This window comes from Rana temporaria, chromosome 1, assembly GCF_905171775.1.
Source record: "Rana temporaria chromosome 1, aRanTem1.1, whole genome shotgun sequence".
Lineage (NCBI taxonomy): Eukaryota > Metazoa > Chordata > Amphibia > Anura > Ranidae > Rana > Rana temporaria.
In genome coordinates this window covers 641,371,965-641,382,617 of record NC_053489.1, presented here as the reverse complement: position 1 = coordinate 641,382,617, position 10,653 = coordinate 641,371,965, and the positions used below count along the sequence as shown (strand labels likewise).

At 48.2% G+C, this 10,653-nt stretch overlaps 1 gene segment (V, D, J or C); it reads left to right on the top strand.

The window, feature by feature from the left end:
- The first annotated feature begins 659 nt into the window (after positions 1 to 659).
- LOC120924495 lies at positions 660 to 1,413 on the top strand. The segment is given in 2 exon segments: positions 660 to 839; positions 937 to 1,413. Coding segments are annotated over 2 exon segments (372 nt in total).
- The last annotated feature ends 9,240 nt before the right edge of the window (positions 1,414 to 10,653 follow it).

The window sequence follows — 10,653 nt, the reverse complement described above, 5'->3', positions numbered from 1 at the left end:
CTTCTTGAGTGACAGCCTTCCGAGAGGCTTCCGACGGTCGCATCCATCGCGTCACTCGTAGCCGAAAGAAGCCGAACGTCGGTGCGGCTCTATACTGCGCCTGCGCACCGACGTTCGGCTTCTTTCGGAAAATCGTGACGCGATGGATGCGACCGTCGGAAGCCTCTCGGAAACCTGTCAATCAAGAAGGACCGCCCATTCCCGAAGCCCATACCCGGAAGCGACGGAGAGGATGCGTCTCGTAAACGGGTAAGTACTGCACGTATTTTTAAATAAATTGCCGATTCCCCTAGTAATAACGAGCAGGAAGCGAAGGGGGAAAAGTGCCCTCTAAGGGTGAACCCCCGCTTTAAGTGTATCTTAGTTTGAGAATACATTTAGACATACGACGGGCTTAGATTCGGAGTTACGTCGGCGTATTTACTGATACGCCGGCGTAACTCTTTGTGAATCCGGCCCATACAGTATGTTTTATGTTTACATCGTATTGATTGGCAGCTCCAACCATATGTGGCTCAGGGGTTTTCGGTCTTTTCAATTTACAGAATAGTTATTGGAGCGATAAAACACATTTCCTGACCTTGTTCTATTGTACATTGGTGATCATCACTGTGGGCACATGAGGTGAAAGACATGAAATCTAGATGATTTGCATTGTATAATTTGCATGTTTCCTGTCCCCCATATGTGATGTCGGGGGGTTCCCCCCTAATGATTGCAGCTGTTATATAGGAGACATTGTACAGGTGACATCTCAGTAGTCTGTGTGTGTCAGTGCAGAGACATCAAGATGGCTTCTCAGGGGGTTCTGCTGCCTCTCATACTGCTTTATATTCAGGGTGAGACTTCAATAAAAATACAAATGATAGAAATGTGGATAAAATCTTATTATTTTGCTGTTTATACAGAAATTATTATTTTCCTTCCCATCCTCAGGATCCTGGGCAGATATTACACTGACACAGACTCCGAATGAGATCACTGCAACTCCAGGACAGACAGTCACTGTCTCATGTAAATGCAGTTCTAGTGTCCACACCAGCAACTTACACTGGTACCAGCAGAAATCAGGACAACGTCCAACACTGATTATCTATAGTACAAGCAATCTTCAGTCTGGAGTCCCAGCCAGGTTCAGTGGATCTCCATCTGGATTTGGATTTACAACAGATTTCACTCTTAAAATCAGCGACATAAAGGAGGAAGATATTGCAGTTTATTCCTGTCAGCAGAGTTGGGAGTCCCCTCTCACACAGTGATACAGAGCCGTACAAAAACCTCCTTCCTCTATTTCTTCTACTTACAATGAACAATGTATCTTGTATAGAAAAGGCTCCATAGTCTGTGTCTGTCACTCCAACAGACATCCAAATGGGTTTTCAGGTATTCTTCTGTTCTGTCATTTAGATTTATAATCTGGGTGAGAGAAATGATGCCCCATTGTTGGTGGATGGTGGCAGAATAGTGTCTTCTATCAGTGGGAGGAATAGTGCCCAAAGGGCCAGAAAAAGGCAAGCAGAGGGCCACATTCGGCCCTCGGGCTGCAGTTTGGAGACCACTGCTTTAGATAACAGTGTGAGGCCCCGTACACACGACAGAGAAACTCGACGTGCAAAGCACGTCGAGTTCCTCGTCGAGTTTTGGGATGAAGCCGCCGAGGAGCTCGGCGGGCCGCCTTCTCCCATAGAACAACGAGAAAATAGAGAACATGTTCTCTATTTTCTCGTCGAGCTCCTCGGCGGCTCCATCGAGCCAAAACTGTACAGACGACAGAGTTTCTCGGCAGAATCCGGGTTTTGACCGAGTTTCTCGGTGAATTCTGCCGAGAAACTCTGTCGTGTGTACGGGGCCTGAAACAATTATTGCAGCTGTTACAATAGAGGAGCTACTAGGTACATTACTCAAATTGGTCACTAGGTGGCAGCACAGTAGAGTCTATGAGAAACCCAATAGATATAGAATACAGAGAGGGATGACTAATACAAGAAACAAGGAGTACAGTACAAGTGGATACTTGCCGTTCCCTTTTGACACTGTCTCTATCACAGTGAGGCAGTTGGGGCCTGTCCTTAGGGGGAGCACGGACGCCCCATCCATGTGTTTGGCTCCCTGATCTACATGCAGGGCACCGGACGCATTGATTCCAATGGGGGATTTTTTTTTCTTGAAGCACGTGATTAGAGCCAGAGGCTCTAATAGGCTTCAAAAAAGGGTAGGCTTGGGGCGCATGTGTGAATATTGACTATTGTCACACTGATGCTGCCTCCCGGCCAATCAGGAAGTGGGTCCTAAGACCCGTTTCCCGATTGACCGAAAAGAGAAGCTACCCTATTGGTCAAGGGAGAAGAAGGGAGGAGACGCATGGCGAGGACACTGCTGTGATGCAGAGGAGGAGACGCAGGGGAAGTCGGCTGCCTGTTGCCCTGAGAGAAGCGCTGCACGGGAAAGTGTTGCGGATGACCGACCGAACGACCAACCTCCCTGGGGCGGGGGTGGGTTGTGCGGGTGAACCAACTGGGGGGGTGGCTGTGCAATGTTTGCGCTGGACACAGACTTATTCCGCGTACACACGGTCGGAATTTCCGATGGAAAAAGTCAGACGGGATTTTTTCATCAGATATTCCGACCATGTGTATGCCCTATCGAACTTTTTCCGTCGGAAATTCCGATGGACTTAGACGTAAGAAATTTGTATCGGAAATTCCGTTCGTCTGTATGGAACTCCGACGGAGAAAAAAGCATTCATTCTCGGAAACAATTCAACGCATGCTCGGAAGCATTGAACTTCATTTTTCTAGGCTCCTCATAGTGTTGTAGGTCACCGCGCTTTTGACGGTCGGATTTTGGTGTGTCCGTGTGTATGCAAGACAGCTTAAGCGGAATTCCGTCGAAAAAAACAGTCAGAGTTTATTCTGATGGAAAAAACGATCGTGTGTACGGGGCATAAGGCTGGGTTCACACTTAGTGCGGACGCGGCTCACAGCAGGGGTCAGGTTCTGTTCTACGTTTCAGGGATGAATCAGACCCCAATTTTTCCTGAATTTGGACCTGAAATGGAGCCAAAGACACGCAGGACCCTTGTGCAATCCGCTCCACAGTCACCCCGGAGATGTGTGAACCGGCTCCATTGAGACCCGGGCACACTCCCCTGTCATCTGAATTGGATGTGGGGAAACCGTCATCCAATTGGCACTTCTGCAATTGTCTCCATCCAATTGTCTTCTCAGGAAGGTGAGCACTATTGTGCTCCAGCCTGGCCACCCGGTATTACCAGTAGATGACCCTGCACCTGGCAACGGATCACATGCCCATCACACCCAAACAATAAAAACAAGGGGGTAGATTCAGATAGAATTTACGCCGGTGTATCCATAGATACGCCACGTAAATTCAAATCTGCGCCGGCGTATCTACTTTCTGTATTCAGAAAGCTAGATACGCCGACATTTGCCTAAGATACGACTGGCATAAATCTCTTACGCCGTCGTATCTTAGGGTGCATTCTCACGCTGGGCGCTAGGTGGCGCTCCCATCGTTTTCAGAGTAGAGTATGCAAATGACCTACTTACGCCGATTCACAAACGTACGTGCGCCCGGCAGTAGTTTTTTACGTCGTTTGCGTAAGTCGTTTTCATCGTAACGTTGCTCCTGCTATTAGGAGGCGCAGCCAATGTTAAGTATGGACGTCGTTCCCGCGCTAAGTTTTGAATTTTTACGTAGTTTGCGTAAGTCGGTCGCGAATAGGGATGGACGTAACTTATGTTCACGCCGAAACCAATGACGTCCTAGCGACGTCATTTGGAGCAATGCACGCTGGGAAATTTAGCCGGCGGCGCATTTAAATCGGCGCGGGGACGCGCCTGATTTAAATACTACACTCCCCCTAGCCACGGAATTTGAATTCCGCCAGGGGGATTTCCGATCCGCCGGCGCAAGTTTCGAGGTAAGTGCTTTCTGAATACTGCACTAGCCTCTCAAATTTGCGCCGGCGGATCGTAAATCAGATAGATTACACGGATCTAAAGATCCGCTTATCTATCTGAATCTACCCCAAGGATAATAAGATCTCTGGTCACAGCACACACTTATATTTTATAACAGCAGCATTGTAATAATAACACAAACAATAGTTATATGTGACCATCCAATATAAGCTTATCAGGGAGGAAGAACTGGTTGCAGCCAGGAGGGCTGGTGAAAATTTGCAGTCTGGGATGGGTACAGAACCAGGGGAGTGGACTGTGGTGTAATGGGCAGAGAGGAAAGAGGCAGCGGCAGCCAGGAGGGCTGACAGGGCCTGAAGATGTGGTACTGGGCTCAGTAGCCACGCAGACAGCAAGCACCAAGGACTACCATATTGTTTCTATACTATAGGGCCCTGCTGTCCCTGCCTGCAAAGGGTATTCATCCTAGGCCTGGTGGAGTCAGTGCCAGGCCTACAAATCAGTGGCCCAGATTCAAGTAGAATTGCGCGATATTTGCGGGGGAGCAGGGCAACGATTTTGCCCTGCGCCCCCGCAAATATTTTGCGCTGCCCTCAATTCACGGAGCAGTAGCTCCGTGAATTGCGAGGGCGCGCAGGCAAATTTGCCCGGCGTAAGCGCGCGCAAGTTAAATGATCCCGCCGGGGGCGGGAATCATTTAAATTAGGCGCGCTCCCGCGCCGAGCGTACAGCGCATGCTCCGTCGGGAAACTTTCCCGACGTGCATTGCGGCAAATGACGTCGCAAGGACGTCATTTGCTTCTAAGTGAACGTGAATGGCGTCCAGCGCCATTCACGTTTCACTTACGCAAACGCCGTGAAATTCAAATTTCACGGCGCGGGATAGCCGGCTATACTTTAGCATTGGCTGCCCCTACTATTAGAAGGGGCAGCCTTGCGCTAAAAGTAGCCGTACGGAAACTCCGTACCTGGATTGCGCGGGGCCCGCGCAAGCTTGTGAATCAGTGGTAGTATGCAATTTGCATACTATACGCTGACCACAATGGGAGCGCCCCCTAGCGGCCCCCGCAAGAATGCAGCCTAAAATCTGCGAGGCATAAGAGCCTTATGCCGCGCAGATTTTAGCCTGCAGTCGGTGTAACGAGGTTCCTGAATCAGGAGCACTCGTTACACCGGAGCAAGTAAGCACTTGCGCTGCGTAACCTATGGTTGCGCGGGCGCAAGTGCTTCTTGAATCTGGGCCCGTGCTAGCTGGTCCTGGAGGTGTAAGTGATGTGCTGGAGATGTTGAGGAGAAATAGTCTGCAGGCAAGTGTTGTGCTGGAGAGAAGACTGGAGTGTATATACAGGGAGTGTATATAAAGGGAGTGTATATAGTTGGTCCCATGTAAAATCAAGTGGGCGTCCCATATTCCTTTACCCCATCCAAGTTTAATTCCCCTCAATAAAAATACAAAACAAGTGCATGGAATGTTTTCTGTCTACGAGTGACTGGAAATCATGTGCCTGGCTGGGCGGGGTAACAGGTGGACTACAACACTCAGCAGTCCCTATGGGGGTACCGCTACAAGACTATACAGTCCTGCCAGACAACAGAGCCAGGATAGTAACTTCACTTTTCTCTACTGTACATAATCACTTAAGACCCGGACCATTATGCAGGTAAAGGACCTGGCCCCTTTTTGCGATTCGGCACTGCGTCGATTTAACTGACAATTGCGCGGTCGTGCGACGTGGCTCCCAAACAAAATTGTCGTCCTTTTTTCCCCACAAATAGAGCTTTCTTTTGGTGGTATTTGATCATCTCTGCGTTTTTAATTTTTTGCGCTATAAACAAAAAATTAAAAAAAAAAAATCAATTGCCCGGATTCAGGTAGATTTGCCCTTTTTTTACGGAGGCGCAGGGCAGCGTTTTTGCCCTGCGCCCCCGCAAATTTTTTGCGCTGCCCTCGATTCACGGAGCAGAAGCTCCGTAAATTGTGTGGGCGCTCGGGCAAAATGCGCGGCGTAAGCGCGCGCAATTTAAATGATCCAGTAGGGGGCGGGAATCATTTCAATTAGGCGCGTTCCCGCGCCGAGCGTAGAGCGCATGCTCCGTCGGGAAACTTTCCCGACGTGCATTGCGACAAATGACGTCGCAAGGACGTCATTTGCTTCAAAGTGAACATGAATGGCGTCCAGTGCCATTCACGAATCACCTACGCAAACGACGTACATTTCAAATTTTGCGACGCGGGAACAACGGGTATACGTAACATTGGCTACCCCTGCTAATAGCAGGGGCAGCCTTACACAAAAACCGCCGTACGGAAACGACGTAAATTGCGTACGCAGGGCTCGCGCAACGTTGTGAATCGGTGTTAGTATGCAATTTGCATACTATACGTTGAGCACAACGGGAACGCCACCTAGCGGCCATCGCAAGAATGCAGCCTAAGATATGCGGGCATAAGAGCCTTATGCCACGCATATCTTAGGCTGCAGTCGGCGTAACGAGGTTCCTGAATCAGGAGCACTCGTTATGCCGGGGCAAGTAAGCAATTGCGCTGTGTAACCTATGGTTACACAGGCGCAATTGCTTCTTGAATCCACCCCAATATTTTTTACTTTTTGCTATAATAAATATCCCCAAAAAATATATATAAAATGTTTTTTTCCTCAGTTTAGGCCGATACGTATTCTTCTACCTATTTTTGGTAAAAAAAAAATCGCAATAATCGGTTATTGATTGGTTTGCGCAAAAGTTATGGCGTTTACAAAATAGGGGATAGTTTTATTGCATTTTTATTAATAATTTATTTTTTACTAGTAATGGAGTCGATCAGTGATTTTTTTTGTGACTGCGACATTATGGCGGACACATCGGACACTTTTGACACATTTTTGGGACCACTGTCATTTTCACAGCGAAAAGTGCTATTACTGTAAAAATGACACTGGCAGTGAAGGGGTTAACCAGGAGGGGGCACTGCAGGGGTTAAAGGGGTTGTAAAGGTAAACGTTTTTTTACCTTAATGCATCCTAGCTCGCATGAACGTGGAAAGCTTTTGCAAGGAGGAGCAGAGACAGCGCCGAGGGACTCCAGAAGACGTGGATCGGGGCCACTCTGTGCAAAACGAACTGCACAGTGGAGGTAAGTATGACATGTTTGTTATTTTTAACCAAAAACAATCTTGCCTTTAGTGTCCCTTTAAGTGTGCCCTAAGGGAGTGTTCTTACTGTGGGGGGGCATGGCTGTGCGTGAGACGTCACTGATCGTCGTTCCCTAACACAGGGAACGACGATCAGTGACAGCCACACTAGGAAGAACGGGGAAGGTTTGTTTACACTTACCTCTCCCCGTTCTTCCTAACTGTGACCCGATCGTGGGACACCGGCGGCGATCGGGTCTGCGGGTGCAATCACGGAGAACAGGACCAGGGCGCTCGCGACCCACCGCTGGGCTCTTAAAGGCGACGTACTGGTACGTGCCTGTGCTCAGCCGTGCCCTTCTGCCGACTTATATCGGTGTAAAGGGGTCCTCAAGTGGTTAAAGACTACGACCTGGTCACCATCCTTCTCCCAGCCCGTATTTAGTCAGTGAAGGAGCAATAGGAAATTCATGAGATCAACAACCTCTGCTCACTTCTCCTGTCAGCATGTTTCCTGTTAGCACATTTGAATGCCGTACAACTGTTTGGCTCTAAGGCAGTGGTTCTCAACCTGGCGGTCGGGACCCCCTTGGGGGTTCAATGAGGATTTGCCAGGGTCACCGAATCCTGGGCTGTTCCTGAAGCCCACGCTGCTTTTCCAGCCTTTTTGCGGCTGCCCAGCTGTGCTGTTCCTGGAGCCCGCGGCCGCACACTCAGCCTCTTCGCAGCTGCCCATTCAGTTCACGGGATGGCCGGGGGGCAGAGACTAGAGGTCAGCGGACTGGTGAGAACATCTCCTGATTTCGGCATAGGTGTCACTGCTGCGAGACACCACAAAGTCAGAGACACAGCGAAGCCGGAGACACAGTGAGTAACTCTATCTGTGATTATAGTCGCCATTAAAAGTCCCCACTACAGTTCTCAGATCAGCAGATGACCTTCATCAAGAGCACCTAAGTTGGCTGATCAGAACTCCCCCCCAGCATTGCCACTCACCCCCCCCCCCCACCAGCGCTGCCACTCATCACACCCCCCCCCCCCCACACCAAAGAGTAAGACATGGAATAAAAATAGAGAATACATGAAAGGGAGACGAAAAGAGGGGAGGAACAAAGAAAAAGGGAGAGAAAGAACAAGAAAGACGGCTAGAGAGAGAAATGGGAAAAAATAAGAAATTAGAATAGAGAAAGATAAAATGGAAAGAAAGAAGAACAACGAGAAAGAGTGTTACATCCTAAAATGTACCATAAGGGGTTTTAATACTGTACGAGTGGAAGGGTCTCAGGGAGCGCTAAATGTCCGTGGGTTAGGGGCGCAAATGACTTGTCTTGCCTTGGGTGCTGACAACCCACGCTGCGAAAATAATTTTACTGTTAGGGGTCCCCACAACTTGGGAAATTGTATAAACAGACAGAGATTGCCGCTCCAGGCAGGTCTTGTTGGGTGCAATCTTCTTCTCAGGAACTGAGGGTGCTAGCAATGCACATGGCAAATAAGAACAAAAGATGATCAGGACAGCCGCACTCCAATCCAACGTAACTTTAATGTAAACAAATGGAAACAGGCACTACAAGTCACAGCAACGGAACCTAGGACAACTGACGCGTTTCACACTAAATTCAGTGTTTACTAACTATGAGTAAACACTAAAGTTAGTGTGAAACGCGTCAGCTGTCCTAGGTTCTGTTGCTGTGTCTTGTAGTGCCTGTTTTCATTTTTTTACATTAAAGTTACGTTGGATTGGAGTGCGCCTGTCCTGATCATCTTTTGTTCTTATTTGGGAAATTTTATCAAGGGGTCGCGGCACTAGGAAGGTTGAGAACCACTGCTCTAAGGGCTGGTCCTTTCTATCACAGTCTGGGTTTTAGGCTTAGGTTACACTTGTATTTGGAGGCAGTAAAAAATAGGCCGTATTTGTACTGCCCCCCAACTGTCATTTTTAAGCTGCTTCATGACAGTTGTAAGCTCTAATGAGCTGGGCCCTCTGATTCCTCCTGTATTGAATTGTATTGTAATATCTGCTTTCACGTTGTAAAGCGCTGCGCAAACTGTTGGCACTATAAAAATCCTGTATAATAATCAATATATTAATTACCCCCCCTGTCAAACTTGATGGACACTACCACTGCCAAACACAACATATTTAAGTGGATGGGACCATGATGCTAGGGTCACATTGCGGCATGGTATTTCTATTCAAAAGCTGTAAATAAAAAAACAGGCCTTAAGGAGAAGTCAATATTACTTCCTGAATACCTGTCAGCCACTTCTGCACCACTCTGTGAAAAGTGATAGACTGAATCACTCTTCAAATAACATTTCAGGTGTAAATGAGCGCTTCCTGTGCGGGGGGTTACAGGAGGTTCATACCAGTAAAAGTAAGGTACTTCCACTAGTTCCATGTGAGTTTCACTAGTTTCATAGAGACACATAGCTAGATTCAGGTAGGAGAGCCTAACGTTAGGCAGGCGTAGCGTATCGCATATACGCTACGCCGCTGTAAGTTAGAGAGCCAAGTGCTGTATTCACAAAGCACTTGCGTCCTAAGTTACGGCAGCGTAGCGTAAATGGGCAGCGTAAGCGCGCCTAATTCATATGAGGAAGAGGTGGGCGTGTTGTATTAAAATTAACCGTGACCCCATGCAAATGAGGGGCCGAACGAACGGCGCATGCGCCGTCCGTGGACGTATCCCAGTGCGCATGCTCCAACCTACGCCGCAAAAACTTATTGGTTTCGACGTGAACGTAAATTACGTCCAGCCCCATTCACGGATGACTTACGCAAACGACGTAAATTTTTCAAATTTCGACGCGGGACCGACGTCCATACTTAACATTGGCTAGGCCAGCTTTTTGGTGGAATAACTTTACGCCTGAAAACGCCTTATGTAAACGGCGTTCACGCCCCTAGCGGCCGGCCTAAACAGAAAGCTAAGATACGACGGCGCAGGTCGTCGTATCTTAGCTAGATTTAAGTGTATCTCAATTTGAGAATACACTTAAATATACGACGGCTTAGATTCAGAGTTACGACGGCGTATCTACTGATACGCCGGCTTAACTCTTTCTGAATCTGGCTATCTGACATTAAAATAAAATATAAAAAACCTGGAGGTATAAAGTAGATGGACCTAGAGGAACCTGAACATACCGGCAGCCTGAAAATAAATAAATACAATTATAAATTTCTTGTTATGCCGCGTACACACGATCGGATTTCTGATGTAATAAAATCCAATGGAATTTTTAGACGGAATTCCGATGAAGCTGACTTTCATCAGTCTCGTCTACACACTATGGCCCGGATTCACAAAGCACTTGCGCCGACGTATCTCGAGATACGCCGCGTAAGTGCAAATATGCCCCGTCGTATCTGTGCGCCGTGCCCACAAAACTAAGATACGCCTAAAAAGAGGCTTCATTCCACCGACGTAACTTGCCTACGCCGGCGTAGAGTGGGCGCATATTTACGCTGGATGCATGTGGCGCTCCCATGGATTTTCTATTCAAATATGCAAATGAGGGAGATACGCCGATTCACGATCGTACATGCGCCCGACGCAGGCTACGACTGCTGCG